A 17,427-nucleotide genomic window follows, 5' to 3' on the forward strand; every position below is an offset into this window, starting at 1 on the left:
TCCACAGAAGACAAGTGATAAACAGCAAAACTACCTACCAAGAGAGGCAGGGAAAGTGCCTATGACCAAAATTCAGGTGTAGGCGGTCATTCAGAGATCTGCAAGCAGTGAGAAGTGGTTTCTTATGGCAGCAGTGGCAGAAAGATGCACAAGAAAAATGAGAAGTCAAACAGGAGATAAAAGGAACTAAAAGGATATAGATCCACGTTCTGATCACAGAAGAAAAAAGCCCACACTATTCAAGATTTCAAGATGAAGACCTGGAAGGATTATCAACAGTCTAGATCTCAGGAGAGAAAGGAAGAAAGGGAGTAAAATCTGCAGGCTGAAGCTGGGCCTAAGCCAAGATGTGAACAGGCCCCGAGGAAGGGATGTTGGGTGCAGGCAGAGAGTAAAAGCACAATGCAAGGAGGAACAGATCCAACATCAAGTAGCTAAGCAGGGTTCCCAGACATTATCTATGAAATCACTAAGGCAAAAACTGCAAAAGGGAGAGAAAAGAAGGCAAACAGTGCCATGTGATACAAGCCACAACAATGATCAGAGTTAGGAAAGTCCACCTGATTTGCTAAACCATGGCAATACCAACAGCAAATCAAAAAAGCAGGCAATGAACTGAAGGGTGCTGGCTGGTCACAAAAATAATTAAAAGACCTGAAGAACTACAATTTTTTGGCTTGAAAAAAAAAGGGTTTTTTTCCAAACACATTAAGCACATTCCCATGACTAACACTGACAGAAATGCTGTCTGAAATTAAAAAAAAAAAATAAAAGGAATAGTTTGGGGCTATAAAATTCTACAGGCCTCTTACTTGTTAGAGTAGTAAACTCTGGAAACAGTATCCATTAGCACAGTAGGATAAGAAATATAGTCTATTTTAAGATGTAGTTCATTGTTTTTACAGTTGTGATTAAGACACAGCTGTCACAGACTAACATGACTACAACACAACACCAACAAGACTCCTCCTCTCCCTTTGCTTTTGTAAGGCCAACAACCTCGGATGAGAACATGAACCGAGTTCCCCCAGCGGACTTTCTAGAGGTCACTTTGATTTCAGTACTGGAAATCCCATCTTCTTTTTATCCAAGAGGAAAAAAGCCTCTCCCAGACAACTCTTGCAGTACTACATCTCTTTTACCTCGTGTTTATGTGAGATGTGAGATTTGAAAGAGACAGCTAATAAGCTCAAGCCAGCTCTCATTGCTGTTTGTATAGTGGAGCAAACCAAGGCAGCCACCAAACATAAGCTACAAAGAAAGTCTCTTCCTATTGTCGTTCAGAAAATAACTTAGCTTACCACACTGATCAAAATTAACATTGCCCTGATAGACAGAAGTCAACTATTCTTCTAAAATGAAACCTCACGCAGAATCACCATTTTATGAGTAGAAAATACATTTCAAGTCCAAGTTTTGCAAATGTCATGCAGAACAAAAATATTTTTACAACAGCTAAAATAAAAACATAACAAACCCCCCCCCCAACAACTACAAAGTAATAGATTTTTAAAAGCAATAAAATAATCATAGGTACATTCTAACACAATCTCAGTCCAAAAGCAATTCAAAGTATAAAACAACACTAGATTGGGATGCCAAGTATTTTTTTCCAGCTGTCATTTTTCTATGCAAATATCATAGGCACAGTGTATTACCTTCATTTTCTGAAGCTTGGCATTTTACTTTCAGTACCAAATCAAAGGTACGTTCTGGATTTTCCCTAGAAGAAACAAACACAACCAATTAATCATATACAGGTTTCAGATCTTATTTCCACTGTTATATCCTTTCCATCCTTTTTGTACAATAATGAATAAAATTTAAATATCATTAAAACAAAATTAGTACTCTGATTAGTTCTAAGGAAGAACCAAAAAGTCACATTTCCCTATACACCCGGAAGAAAGGACTAAGAAAGATAAACAAGCTAACTGTGTGATTTATTTACGTGATATTGTCACTGCCTTATACATCAAATAGCTTTTAAGTCACTCCATCACACCCCACCTAACAGCTGAGAAAAAATACCTACTACACTCCTTGTCAATCAATCAATCTGCAACATTAATGGAGTCACAGGCAGCCTTTTCTAAAGTTATGTCTTATTTCTACTGAATAGGAACAGCCCATCATTACACTTCCATTTTAAACCCCAAGGCCGAGAATCATTTGGCTCCCTCTTTCACCAGATATTGATCGCCAGCTGGGATTTAAAGGCTGAACCTCAGGCGTGATTCACTGTGAGAGCCAACGTGAGAGCACTAACTAGGGAAGGACACAAGCCTGAGCTGGCCAGGAAGATGAAGCCTCCCTATCTGCAGTAGCCATCAAGGGCAGCTCTGTGTGACGGCCGGCCGGCGCCTCTTCCACCTGATGATAATAACAAACTGCATGTGCCAACAGCAATTAACACTCAACCTAATCCCAAACTACATATTTATTGAAACAGTTCTAAACGCCATTGCCATAGCATCCACCCCTCTCTGCCTACCGAGCACACTGCTATTTATATTAAAAACAAGTGGTATAACCGCACCCATATCAATTATCTATTTAACCACATAAAAGGCTCACACTTGAACTCCCGTCTTCTGTAACACTCCCACTAAAGTCAGCTGGAGATTTAGGCATAGAAAAAAAAAAAAAAATCCAAGATTTGGTTCCAGGTTTCTAGAATGCTTCACATAAAGCATACAGCAAAATAAAATGTTGTTTCTTTAAATAAAGTTTTGAATGAAATCCAAAGGCTGAGCTAGGGAAAAACTCAGCTGTCACAAATTAATTGATTCAGTACATGCTTTCACTGACCTCAGCACCATCATCAACTGAGATATGCAATTATAGTCTAATTCAGATTATGAAGACATAACCTGCCCATATCACACTCCTTCCTTTAAGGCATTTTAAAGCATTTTGTTGGGGAAATCCTGTATCTACTGATCATGTGTGTAGGAGATGAAATTCTGGTCTGAGTTATAACAGCCTACATCCAAGACATTGGAGATTTCCTCTGGTGTTGTACTGCCCATTGTTCCTCTGGCTGATGAGCAGGTTCAGAATGAAACTGAAAAGGCTGTGCTTGGTTGAGTCACCTAGAAAACTGAACCACAAAAATCCTTCATTTAAAGAAATTATATGTCCCCATGACACTTTTCTAGTTTAGGCATTGGTTTTATACTGTCACGTTGGGGTTCTAATGTGAATCAGTAAAGTGCTACAAACACCAAATGAGTGCTTCTAACTCAACTCCTAGCTGAATTATACTCATGAAAAAAAGCTCTTTGAAGTAATACTGCCTTCTGTCTTTCACCGTAGTACTCCAAAACTGCTTCTGCAGGAAAATGCTTCTAAGTTTATTCTTCACATCCCACCACGCTTAGAAGTGTCAAAAATGTGTCAAACTAATCTGAGAATTGTGAGCCCGTCTCTAGTCTCTCGTTTCGCTGCCAGCTCCGCGGTGCCAGCCTGCTCATTCAGCACGTACGGACACGGAGCTGTTTGTCAATTGCCGAAACCCATGTGTAACATCTTGTCACTTTCAATGGCACGAGAGCAGGCGGCCGCTGCCGGAGGGCAGCCTGGACGGCAGCGCTCCCAAACACTCAAAAAACCTCCTCGGCACCTGCCATGCTGTAATGGCAAAAGGGTGGTCAGCAAAAAGGTGGTAAGCTAAGACACGAGGAGTTTCACCTGAACATGAGGAAGAACTTCTTTACACTGAGGGTGGCAGAGCACTGGAACAGGCTGCCCAGGAAGGTCGTGGAGTCTTCTCCTGGAGACGTTCCAAACCCACCTGGAAGCGTTCCTGTGTCACCTGCTCTACATGACCCTGCCTTGGCAAGGCGAGTGGACGGGATGATCTGCAGAGCTCCCTCCCAACCCTGACAATGCAGTGACCTCCTGAAGGGATGCCTGTAACAACCTCGGCCCGCGGCGGCCAGGGGCACTGCGGGCAGCTCTGCTGGGCCCGGCGGCCTCGGGACAGCGCTGCCACCCCCGCACGGCCCCCGTTCACCGGGCACAGCCCGACCGGCGCCGGGGCCTCTGCCCGGCCGGGCCGGCGGCTGCCTAGCGCGTCCCCCGCGCCGCTGCGGACGGGCGATGCCGGGGCCGCCGCGGGGGTCGGAGGAGGGGGAGCGGCCGGCGGGGCTACTGCAGCCGCCTCCTCCTCCTCCACCTCCTCCTCCTCCCCGCCGCCGCCGCGGATCGGATCGGGTCGGGGGGCGCCGGCGCTCCCCCCGCGCCGCGGGTCCCGCCTCGCCCCGGCTCCGGCCCCGCCGCCTCCCGCCCGCCCTTCCCGCTGTCACTCAGCGGCCGCGGCGGACGCGCCCGGCCCCTCGCACGCTCCCGCCGGGTGGGCTCCCCCTCCTCCCGTCCCCGCCCGCCGCACGCCGGGCCCGGCGGACCGGGGCTGCCGCGGGGCCTGCTCGCCGCCTGCTCGCCGCGGGGGCTCGGCTCGGCTCGGCCCGGCCCGGCCCGCCGCGCCCCGCAGCCCCGCCGCGGCCCCGCGCACGCAGCACTCACTTGAACCTGCTGTCCATGGTCACATCGCGGGCCCCCGGCGGCGGCCCCGGCGCCCCCAGGGACAAGCGCCCCGCCCGGCACGGGCGAAGGGGCAGCGCCGGCCGCGGAGCGCTGGGCGGCGGGGGCGGCTCAGCGCCGCGGCGGGCGGCGGCCCATGGCTGCTCCGCTCCGCTCCCCCGGCTCGGGCCGCGACTGCGGCGGAGCAGCGGCACCGCCTCCTCCCCTGTCTCTCAGTTCCTGTTGCAGCCGCTCCGGCACCTTCTGGGAACCAGGAAGCTCCGCGGCGGCCCGGGGAGCCGCCGGGGCCGGTGTCACCTGAGGCCGCGGGGGAGGGCGGGCAGCCCGTGCCCTCCGCGGCAGGTGCGCGGGGCCCGGGGCGCTGCGGGCCCTGCCCGAGCCCCCGCAGGTGGGGCAGGGCAGCGCACAGGGACCGTCATGTGTCACCTCAGGGGCACCTTCAGCCTCTGCTAAAGCAGCTCAGAGGATGAGTCCGGCTGCTATGTGCACTGACACATAACAGCCCTTTTACGTTCTTTATGCACAGCAGGAGAGTGGAGCTTTTCGTACTAAAGGTCATAAATGTTAATTTAACCTGCGGTAATCTGCTTAGCTTTTGTTTTTATCGAGTGCTAAACAAACACTATCCCCAAGTGCTCAAGAGCTGGTGCAGCAGGGACCGGCTGGAGCAAACCCACCGTCCTGTAAACACGCATAAAAAGCTTTAAGTCTTCGAGTGCTTCCCTCGAGTTTGGAAAGGAAATAGAAATAGCACCGTCCTTGAGAGGCTTCCAAGTCTCATTCATCTGAGAGGCACTGAGCCGCCAAATTCCCACCTACACCAAGTTTCCCTCACCAACATAGTAACACTGCAATGAAAAAGTGCATAAAATAGATTCTGTGGTATTGGGCCAAAGAAAAAACGTCATTCTTTTCACTCTTCCTCCAGAAACTAATCATTGTATCAACAGTTGAAAAGATGAAAAAAATTCAAGCCAATTATATATTAAACACATAAAATAGCATTAGTGCATTACTGGGGCTGAAAAATTAAATATTCAAAAGTCAGGAAATTACAAGTATTAACTCTTCCAAACCAATATTGGTTTGGCTTCATTGCACATCCTACACACCTCACAGGACACAGATTAACTAATAATGAAACGTGTAGATGTGCAACAAAAAGAACTGAATGTTGCAGCAGCAACCTTAGCTTGGGGATTTTCTTGGGTTTCAAGTACTTACTTTCCCAGTCCACATTCTGCAGTAATGTTTGGCTGTGTTTTAGCAGCCAGTATTTGCAACTCCCACTGAAGTAAATGAAATTGCTTGGGGCTTTGTATCCTTAACACATAACCACACACTTCATGTAGCTCAGGGGTTTTTTAGAAAAAAACATTAAATGTGAATTTTTGTGTACCATGAGAGGCCCTCACAGCAGGCAGCGTTAATCCACCCACTGTTAAATTGAACTTCTCTGGTGGGATCAGTCTGGACTAAAGAGCCAGGAGAGAGGGGAGCAATGCCCGTGTCTGCTCTAGCAAGGGGATGGGAAGAGCAAGGCATCCAGCACTCAGGGATTTTACAGAACCTAAAGGGCTCCAGCAGCACCTTTTAAAGCTGGATACAGGAGAAAGAGCGCATGGGGAAGGACATGGGACACAATCCCAGTTGCTCCGTACATCTGTCTGTCTGCCTCCCTTCTGCCCTCCATCTCTGCCCTCAGACCTACTGTAAAGCACACAGAATTTGAAAGTCTTTTCTGCAAAAAGTGGCCAATACTTTAACAAGATTGAATTTGGATCAGATGATTATCCAAATATTGAGACATTTTACTTGTGGAAAATTTCCATTTGAGGTGTACAAGAAAGCAAAAAAGAAAAAAAAAAAAGCCGTGTTTCAGGATTTCAGTAAATCTGTGTTTTGAATTACAGGAAATACTTTATAAGTCTAATGTGAGTTTGTTTCTTTCTTCTCTTAAGCTGCTGATGCTTGCCACTTTTGCAGACAGAAGAGTAGTCTGGTGGCCTGTCAAGCTGATCTACCATGCAATTCCAGCCACTCTTGGACTGGGGTCTGTCTTGGCAGATAGGACCATTGGGTCCCTTAGATTTCATTTTATCGTAATTGGAGAAAAAAGAGGTAGGGTTTCTTTCCCAAAGTAAATACATGCCTTGTCACTGGGGTGAATTGACTGCACACAGTGACTAAACCTTGCCTGCCTGGAAGAGCAGAAGAGTAGAGAAAGTTCAAGTTTAAAATAGAAGGCATACGAGAGAACGCCCTATTGGGATGAGGCTCACATCTCTCAGAGCTGTTATTTCAGACTCTCTGAAAGCTTAAGCAGACATCTCTGCCCAGGTTACACTTACTTCATGTTTTCAAGACTGTTCTGCAACCACAGCAGCTTTTAATGAAGGATGATGTTTTAGGAAAGGTGTTGGTGTTCAAAACCACCTCTTGCTACTGCCTTGGTTTCAGCCTTTACTTGGAAGAGGGTTAAAAGGAAGAAGGAAAAACTGAAATCAAAACCTCACAGATATGCAGGAAATTGATTAATTTAGTATATTCTGAAGCTGTGAATCTAGTTTACTTTTTTTTGCTCCTTGGTTTTTCTCTCCAAATTAGAACCATGAAGCAAATGATACTTGGACTTCTCAGAGTCAGCTGTTCTACACGTAATCCAGAAGACACAAAGCCTTTTTCTTTATGTTTTGCATAACAGGAAAATGGCTGACCTTGACCTAAATAATATCTAAAAGATTAGCATAGAAACTGATATAAGAGGATTTGCTGGAGGTGGGGGAGATGAACATTTGTTTTGTAGATAGGAGCAACTGAAAAACAGGTAACTTAGAGATGAAGATTCCTATTCAATCTTTTGTTGTAGTTTGCCCATGGTGAATATTCATTAAGTCATCTTTGTAGCAGTCTAATAATGTAAAGGAGCTTTAAAGCTGATACAGATACTTACACAATTCAGCTCTTACATGCTGGCAGTAAAAGAGGTCTCATGTAAACTGAATTGGACCTGCAAGCCTTAATTTTCTCCCAAATTTATTAATGCTTTGGAATAAGAGGCTGGATGAAAAAATATCCAAAAAATATCCAAAATAACCCTTCATCTGAATCAGAGAACAGAAGAATGGAAGTGCCATCAGGGCGGCTCCATCTCAAGGATCATAGAATGGTCTGGGTTGGAAGAGACCTTAAAGATCATCTAGTTCCAAGTTCCCTGCCATGGGCAGGGACATCTCCCACTAAACCAGGTTACTCAGAGCCTCATCCAGCCTGGCCTTGATCACTTCCAGGGATGGGGCTCCACAGCTTCTCTGGGCAACCTGTTCCAGTGCCTCAGCACCCTCACAACAAAAAATTTCTTCCTAACACCTAACCTAAACCTACTGTCTTTCATTTTGAGGCCATTCCCCCTTGCCCTGTCACTACATGCTCTTGTAAAATGTCCCTCTCCATGTTTTTTGTAGGCTCCCTTCAGGTACTGGAAGGCTGCAATTAGGTCAGCCTTCTCCAGGCTGGACAAACCAAATTCTCCCAGCCCTTTCTCATAGGAGAGGTACTCCATCCCTCTGATCAGCTGGGGGGGTCCCTTCTGGACTCCAGCAGCACCTTGCACTTGGCCTTAGGAAACCTCATGAGATTCCCAAAACTCATGAGATTTGTTATCAACCTAACAAAACACAGAGCATACTTTCCAGTTTACAACCAAGCTCAATATGGAAACAACAGGAGATGTAGATGAAAAACGCCAAACAAAATGCCAAAACAAGCATCCACATCCTTTCTGTTAGCAATCTGCCATTCTCTGCCAAATCAAAACCATGTGGGTTTGGGTCTATAAAAGTGGTGCAAAGCAGGGTTAAGATCTCCAAAAGGGAGATGAGAAACAGACAAAAATGGCCACACATCATGTCACTCAGAAACAGTGGAGCAAGGAAGAGAAGTTCCACGAGAAGCCAATTACTTTTTTTAAGTTGATACCACTACATTCACACATGCAGTGATTTTCTTTTGGCAGGGAAAATATAAAAGGGACAGAGGGAAGGGAAAAGCACAAAACCTCTGAAGACAAAAATTACTCTGTTTAGTATTTAGCATGGGGGAATTTGAATCCTAATGCAAACTGTAAGCACCCAGGTTTTGTGGAGCGAGATTCACAGGGAGCACAGGAAACAGAATTTACCCTACAAACAAATGCCACCCAATGAAATAACAGGGTTTAGGGATCACTGACTGAGTCCAACTCTGTACAGGTCTAAATCTCCCACCCAAATAACTCCAGCAAGGCTTTGAGAGGTAGAAAACCTTCATCATCACCATAAGCTGGAGCACACATATTGTCAATTAATGAACCTTAAGTATGACAGAATTCCTCACTAGCCAGGTAAAAATCTTTTAATAGTAAGGCATGCTACTAATAAAGTGATCTTCCTCTTAAGTGCTGCTGAAATCCATAAAGGGATTTCCTTCAGAACATTGTTAGCAGAGCTTGCTGAAAGAGATGTTTTCCCCTGGGAACATCAGTGGGTTTGTCAAAAATGGCAAAATCGAAAACTATGAAGTTTCCCACTCTATGGCTATAATAAATATGTTTTAGAATACTTTGATATGATCAGCAGTTTGTACCTTGTACCAAGAACTCCTTCTTCACTCACCCCTAAGTGTACTTGGGTCTGTTTTAGTCCTTGTTCCCTCAAATAATTTACAGTAGGTTTATGTTACCTCATCACCTATCAGTACATCTCCTGACAACATAAGCAGCTCACAGACTTGGAAAGTATCTCTTAGAATGAGAGTTTGCTCTCAGCCTCATTTTAATGGGGTTGGAGGTTTGGGTTTTCTATCACCTTGTTTGAATCTTGCACACACCCATCCCAAGTTGTAAATGAGTGACTATGTCATCTCCCCTATGCAAAGTTTTCCAAACCACCAAATTCATAAACATCAATATCCTCATTAAACTTCTTAGCCATAATACTGTCATGAGACAATACTTAAAGACAAAATACTGTACTCAAAAAACCCCACATACCTGCATTATGTGACTTCGTCATTCAGATTCTTTAAACATAGTCTCTTTGAAGATTTGAAATAGGTCTCTTTCAAGAAGCCTGTCAAGTTTATTAACTAAATACATATATATAGAATATACATGTCTACAAGTATGCCACATTTTTATTGACTCCTTGCATGATCATACAAACATCTTTTTTAACCTTTCAATGTTATATTTCAAAAGTGCACTGTAAAGAGCTTAAGTTTTCTTGCTTTAGAACAGATGATGATTTAAGGTGGACATGACCAAAAGTGGCACCTCTCCATGGCTGCCTAAGGACTTTAGTGTGAAGCTTGTGCTATGTTATTGTTAAGGTTCAGGGATGCTGCATTCCAACAGCTGTCATTGTCCTTGCAGCCAGGCTGTGTGCAAAGGCTCATCTGCCCAAACTCACACACCCAGGTAAACATACTCATTAATTAATCAGTGAACTCCTGGGCAGAGATCATTGCTTGGATAGAAGTGAGAATTCCCTGGCTTTCTAATCACTGTGTCCTCCCAACAAGAGTGAGAAAGCAGGTCTTCTTATCAGGTCAGCTTTAATTACAAGCTGAACAAAGGAGATGGGGGAACTTTTATGAACATAACTTCAAACTACAGAGCTTTGAGAGATAAGACACTCGAAAAGTTAAATGTTTATGATATGGCTGTATTAGCTCAGCATTTGGTTTACTGTCAGTATTTGCAAATCTTTGCAGTCTGATCCATAATACCTTTTGTTTGTTAGATAGATTAGCATCATAATCTACAGAAGATGTGAAGTATGCATTTAGTAAATATTTACAAGCCTTTGTAAGGTTTAACCAGACATTTGCTTTACCTATGCAGTCTGGATGCCTTATCAGTTGTTTAGATGTAAATTAGTTTAGAAATTAAACATGAGTAATGTTTCTATGCATATTAACTTCAATTCATAGACAATTTAGAACATTTGGGTGGATTTCTAATTTATTCAGATGTGACAGCTGGCACAATCTAACAGTAGAATAAGCCACCTTTCAGGTCTGCTGCCCAAATCCAGCCTTCAGCCAGCAAATATCGAGTGCTTTCCAGTGGATGCTGATTATTCATAGGAGTGTTTGAAAACAAGGGGTGGTCTTTGCCCAGCTCCAGTTTAGATGAGAGTCAGACACCTTGCAGCCAGCTTCCCTGTTAGGAACTTCAAAGAAACAAAAGACAGAAAACAGAAAGAAGCTCTTCTCTTCTTTGCATAGAAAAAAAAAATTCTGAGAAAGTTTCAAGAAACGTTGATGGCAACATTAAGGGAATATACCCAATTCTTTCCCACACTTAGTAATTATTGTGGAGATTTTTTCAGGCCAGCAGATAGTTTGCTTAAGGAAGGATTTTTTAGTGAAGCAGCAGGGTCAGGCAGCATCTTTCAATATGCATGGATTCAGGAGAACGAAATCACTCATTCAGGTCATTTGCAAGTAAAAGTTTCTTACCAGATTGAATGCTTTCTTGCTGAATAAATTCAATTCTTCTCTTTAGGCAAGAATATACTCCTCATACTTCTCAAATGTATATTTTAAATGCTGCAGGTTGCAGGCTACCTGATGAATCTGGTACTCATTAAAACTACAGCAGAGCTTTTTTAAAAAGTTCTATTCAAACCAGTACGAAACTGGGTTTTGTTATCAGACATAAAAATTTCATACCCTTGTAATCTTCTGAATGTGGACTTATTGTGGTAAAGTCAAATGTACATAAAATTAGGAACAGAACTTTATTAAAATGAAGATGTGTTAAAATGTCTATAGGCTGCTTTAGAAACTGTCTGCTGTGTCTACCAAAAAATTTCAAACAGTAAATCAAGGAATACTAAATATTAAAAGAACAGTTCCCAGCTATTTACTTACCATGGATTAAGGCCCTCTGTATGCACTAGCATACAAACAGATGTTTTATATGAAAATTAGTTATTAAAAAAGCCAGTCTCTCAGCTCTACAAACAGTATATAATTTACAAATAGCCAATAGAGAGGGTATATTTTTGTATTTACTTGCATTAAAAAAGATTAAAAATCTCTGTATGGTTTCCCCTCTGAAAAGATCCTGCAGAATATCCCTAACCCTGTTCTAATGTTGTGGTTGACATAATGGGGAGCCCTCAGTGCCAGCTTCTTTGGCCAGCAGTTTGTCCTTACATTTTGTTGAGGGTGCTTTGCTCATAACTAATTCCATAAGGTAATTCAGCAATGCCAACCTTTCTTCCTCGGAATAAGTAAATTCCCCTCTAACAAAATGAATTCATGTTTTTTTCTATAAAGGAAAAACTATATCCCTGTGTAGTGTATGAATCCTAATGTAGGTGTATGGAAAGTTTTTAAGGAAGACTTCCTGCACTGCTGTTTGTTTTAACACTTTGTTATGCAACTGGATCACAGGTAAATCATCAAAATATCAAATACATCTTCTGCAGCTTTCTTCATTCAGAGGTGTGACAACAACAGACCCAGTTGCCATTGTGCTAAATAGCTACAAATACTTCAGGCAGATGGGTTAAGCTCCCTGTATGCATTTGCCATTTTTGACTCACCACTGCATCAGATACCAAAGACACAAAGCAGGTGGGGAGGTTCTAAGCACAACAGATGTGAGTGTACCCAGTAATTAACTAATACAATAAACTGCCATATTTATTAGTATGCTTACTGAAGAAATTCTTGAGTTTAATATCTGGGCAAAATGAGATCAGAAGAAGGAAGTGACAGCTCCAGAAAAGTAAGGCCAGTGGGCTATCCTTGGGATGGTACAGCCCTACTGCATTAACACAGCTGATGGCTTTATTTACTGGAGTTAATCCCGCTGCCTACCCTTACCACTAGAGCTGTAGCTTCAGTTTAAGAGCAAAGAGTGTAGGACACCATACTGTTTGGCATTTGAGAGGTTGTGCCTGAGAGAGTTCAGAAAGATGACAGCAGCAAGCCTGTGGAGCCACCTCACTGTTTTATTTCAGGGCTTTGCTCCTCATGGGTGGTGAAGGGAACAGGGCTCGTAGCAGTTCTCAAGTTGCTGTAATTCTGCCACAGAATGGGGCCGTTTTGTTGTCAGAGTCCCAGGCAAACACAAAAATTAAATCATACTGATATGACTTATTTTGCACAGAATTTTCCATCTGTCGCTCTTCTCAACAGTTCCATTAGAAAGTCGTGTTGCTTCATACTCTATTATTAACAGATGTTGCAGCAGAATAATGTGTACATGTTCCTGAGAATTAGAAGTGTTGCGAAGAACAAACCTCTGTCCTTGGACTTGCATTGTAACACCACACCAAAGTACCTTGCTGCCATGTGAAATCCCACTTGTGGGATGGTCCCCTCCCCTCTGGTTTCTGCTCAGAGCAGGCTGCTCGGGGCCTCATGCAGGTTGGTTCTGAGCACTTCCAAGGGTGGGGGATACCGCAGCCTCCCTGGGCATCCTGCTCGCTCCAGTGTTCAACTGCCCCCACAGCAAAAAAGAAAATGACTGTATCAAGTCAACATTTCTCATGTTTCAACACACCTTTACTGCCTCTGTCCACCTCTGGGAAGAGTTGGGTTCCATCTTCTCCTCACCCCCCTCGGTAGCTGCATACACCCTCAAGGCTCTCCCTGAAGCTACCTCTCCTCAGGGCTGAACGAGCACAGCTCTCCAGCTGCTCCTCCTCCCTCAGAATCTCCAGCCAAACAGTATCTTGGCGGCCCTCCACTGGCCCTGCATTAGTGTTTCATTTTCTTGTGATGGGGAGCCTGAAACGGGGCGAATAAACAGAGGGACTAATGCCTCCCCTTCAGAGGCTGCCTGGCCTTCTGCTCACAGAGCCTGGAGTGCTGTCAGCCTCCCTTCTGCTACAAGAGCATGTTGCTGACTCACAGTCAGCTCCTTGTCCACCAGGTCTCCCAGGTTTTATTCTGCAATACTGATTTCTGGACAGCAAATCCCCAGCCTGTAGTGCATCAGGGCCCTGATTCAACTCGCGCTGCCAGGATTTTAGTTGGTTCAGGAGTTTATTTGACTCAGTTCAAGGTCAGCCTTTTTGCTGATCTGAGCTGTTTGTTGGGAATAAAGCTAGAGACAACCTCAGCAAGGGCCTGCCTGCCTCTCCATCCCTTGGGAGCTGCTTTCAAGCTGAGGCTCTTGCATTTGGCCTCTGCCTGAGCGACGCTGCAGCTGTGCTGCAGCTGTGTCAGTGCCCAGTCTCCTACCTCCCTGATCCTGACCTGCTGGCTTGATTTCCTGGCTTGACCTTGAACCTGCCTCACCCCAACAGACTTGCTGTGTGGTCACTGGACCCAAGCTGACACTGGCAACTCTTTCCAGGCATATAAGCACAAGAAGCCCCTTTATACCCTTTACATCATTTGCTAATTTCAACTCAGCTTGAGCTTTGGATTTTGCAGTTCTTCCTCTGTGCTCTCAAGAAGTGTCTCTGAATACCTCTTGGGCTGCCATCTCTGCTTTCTCCTTCAGTGTGCTCCCTATGTGCATCTGAGCTGGGTCAGGACTCCCCTCTCCACTCACCATAAGTGTACCCAAGTACAAGTGGTATAAGTGTAACACAAGTAACCAAGTGTTATTTTTGCTTTAATTTCCATTTAGTGCAGTGGACTAGTCTTATGCCCTAAGGAGGTTGTCCTTGAAGACTGACTTGCTCTCCTGGGCCCCGTATTCCTCCAAGTCTGTCTCATGTGGGGATTTGCCAAGTCCCACAGTCATTGCAGCCAAGACTGACCTTGACCTTCACTTTTTCAACCAGTTCTTCCTTCTTTGTGTGTAACAGGCACAGCAATCAGTTCATTCATCACCTGCCACAGCAAAATGTCCTCAATACACTTCAGAAACCTCCTGGATCGGTTGTGCATGGTCCTGTCACCATTCTAGTAGACAGGGCATTTGAAATTCTCTATGAATGCCAGAGCCTGGGATAAAGAAGCACTCAAAACAGGACTAAACAAAAATTCATCTTCATGCACACAACATGTGTAGACTCCAACTATCCCTGCAAACACAGGTGATACCAATGAGAAACCTCATCATGCACACTACAGCATGCATGGGAAGTGCAGCTTAGAGCTGTGGTGAGCTGCAGTCAGCCAGACAATGTGGATGGACACAATGGGACTGAGCCTAAGAGCTCAAGACACCAAGCAAGAGGGCATCACCTTAGGTCCTGGATTTGGTGTTGACCCTAAAGAAGGAGAAGTTCACTACATCCTTATCACCACCACTTCTTGAAGTAGTTAATCTCATCATGTTTCTATCCAAACAGCATCAGAAGTAGCACATGAGATCTGATGGACTATATTGGAATACAATAGTCTTGAAATCCTCATTTTCAAGGACCAATTTTTTATTTCCCTTGCAATCTCCTGAGAAAACAAAACTAAAATTCCTCATTTAAGGACCTTTTACACATTAAAATGTAATTGCACTCTATAAAATAGTCCAAGGACATGTTCTTTCTGCTCTATTATCTCCTAAGTTTCTTTAATGCCAACTGTCAAATGTGGTATTTTGTATACAGGCTTCTATGGCAAAGCATCATTGATGTGCATTTCAAAAAGCATCATGAAAGCAGTTACCTGTCATTCATGGTTTGCTCATCACACCTAGTATTGCCTAATAACACTCAATTTATATGTATAAACAGGGCTGGGCCTGTTCCACAGGGTACAAATCAGACAATCTGAAATATGCCAAATGAAAGCATTTCAGAGAGCTTAAAGAATATTCCTGATACCAGCATTTACACTTACAAGTATATTGATTGCTGTCACAATCAACTGCAATTGTTTGTTCCACTTTTCCTGAAACATTTTGGACATTTTTTTCCCTCACATAATGTGTAGTAAGTTTGGCAAGTGGGAAGACACGGGGAATAGTTTTACAGAACAATACGTCATTTTTCTTTTTCACAGAACATATGCCAGGCACCAGCACACTCAGGAGATGTAGTCCATATGAGAGTTCCTCAAATGTGTTACAAAATACAGTCAGACTCTTGCAAAAGGAATTTCTTTCTTCAATGTATAAACTTGGGATGACAATTAGATATAATCAATCATTCAGTTCACTTAAAAAAAAAGAGGGAAAGAATTAACTCCTTTCCACAGTAAAACTGTAGGGTACTTCCAGGCATTGGTTAAGTAAATAAAACTTGGTTTGAACTGAAGGACCTCCTTAGAAGACTTCTAGTTTAGCCTGGAGACATGATATACTGTGATTGTGATGTGAAGCAACTCTTTTTCAGTTTTGTTGTCTACAGACTGAATGAAAATTACATACAGTAGAGAGCGTTATCAATCTTCTCACATCACTGAGGTTGTTTTTATGATGGATACAGTCAGGAATTCTTGAAATAGTCTAACTGCAGTGCCCATGCACTTACCCAAATGCTTGTGATTGCCTCTGCTGTTTTCCTGAGATTGCCTCTGTTAAATGTTATCACTGAAAAATTTAAATTTCTCATCATGCAGTAATCAACTTGTTACAGCAGTAACCCAGAGAAGTCATAAAATATTGTGTTTTATTGTAAGATGATTTCTGGCCTGCTTAGGAAGTCAACCAATATTTTCAACAAATCTGGGCATTACCCACAAAGTAAATCTTTCATCACACAGTTATATGGCAGAGGAACAGTCATCCACTTCCAGTAAAGATATTTGTCTTACCTATTTTTTTTGGACTCCTTCCTCACTGCACTTCCCAAACCAAAACCTTGCAGGCTTTCACTCCCTGCAACAGAAGAATCAGTGCAAACCACTTTTAATGCAAAGAACAAACCAGCATCCCTCCAGTCCATCTGCTGTATCCAGCTACACAGGAGATCTGTAACACTCAAAATAACTACTGAAGTATGACAGTTCTGCTTCTATAGCTACTCTTTCACTAAACTCACCCTGCAGTTTAAAACCAAGCACTAAACCCAGGTGCATTAACTACAGACAAGCAAGGGATCCCTGCTTCCTGGTGACTGCTCACAGTTAAGCATCTAAAAGAAAGCATTTCTAGAAGCAGGCCATGAAAATGTCTGCCAAGAGAGAATACTTTTCTTTATATCAAAAAATTGAAATCTACAGTCTTTTCAGAGCTTTAGAAGAAGCTGTATTGAAAACATCTGTCCTGCAGCTGGCTTGCAAGGCAAATAGGATCCTAAACAACTGGGACAAGCACTGGTTGGCCTGTGATCTGCAAGGTCATTGTGCTGCCTTGCTTCCTTTGCTGTCTTCTCCATCTAACACAGGGGATTTACTCATGCAGAACCATAAAGGAGCCAACAGGTGCCTGAGAAAGAGGCAAAGGGGCCTAAAGGATGAGTACTAGTGGTGGAAAATTTCTTAAAGGCCTCTGACAAAAGAAGTTGCACTTTCTTGTTTCCATATGAAACAGGATGCTTTTCTGTGACGAGCAGCAGCCATGCTGTTTCCTACTTCTGCTTCAGCAGAAGTAGAAAAATATCTTCAATGCATTATGATTAATTTACCTTAAAAATGGTTTTCTCTGTCCTTAGCTCTTTAGATTTACTGCCTATTCATCTATGAAATAGTTACCATTTATAATTTTTTTTTCTGTCTATAATGTTAATAAAGTACATTGAGAATGTTAATTAGCATTTTATGCTTCAAAGAACATTTTCTTCTCTGCAACCACCTTTGGGGTAAGAAGTTTGTATTACTAAATGATTTTGAAATGTTCATGTCCAAAAGAGGAATCTTGATCTGGCTACATTCAGTTCAACATTGTCTATTCTGACATATTTTTCCAGATATTATCAAAATAATTTACTTTGGCCTGCTCTTTCCTTCCACATTCCTATGTTGTCAATTTCCTTCTTTTTGCAGGGA

General features: G+C 43.4%; 1 protein-coding gene across 4 annotated transcripts in view; it reads right to left on the reverse strand.

The window, feature by feature from the left end:
* Window positions 1-16,385, reverse strand: part of DENND1B (DENN domain containing 1B) — a 165,500-nt gene extending 149,115 nt beyond the window's left edge. For 3 of the 4 annotated variants that reach the window (XM_069022481.1, XM_069022480.1, XM_069022479.1), the window contains exons 1-2: window positions 4,528-4,859; window positions 1,659-1,723 (exon numbers count right to left, since the gene is read on the reverse strand). In XM_069022481.1, the coding sequence (XP_068878582.1) occupies window positions 1,659-1,723; window positions 4,528-4,544 (82 nt within the window). In that variant the 5' untranslated portion in view covers window positions 4,545-4,859. Of the gene's footprint in view, window positions 1-1,658; window positions 1,724-4,527; window positions 4,860-16,254 lie in introns of those variants that run through there. The other variant, XM_069022482.1, reaches the window with a different exon arrangement.
* Window positions 16,386-17,427: the final 1,042 nt, after the last annotated feature.

The sequence above is a fragment of the Aphelocoma coerulescens genome, chromosome 8, assembly GCF_041296385.1.
Source record: "Aphelocoma coerulescens isolate FSJ_1873_10779 chromosome 8, UR_Acoe_1.0, whole genome shotgun sequence".
NCBI lineage: Eukaryota > Metazoa > Chordata > Aves > Passeriformes > Corvidae > Aphelocoma > Aphelocoma coerulescens.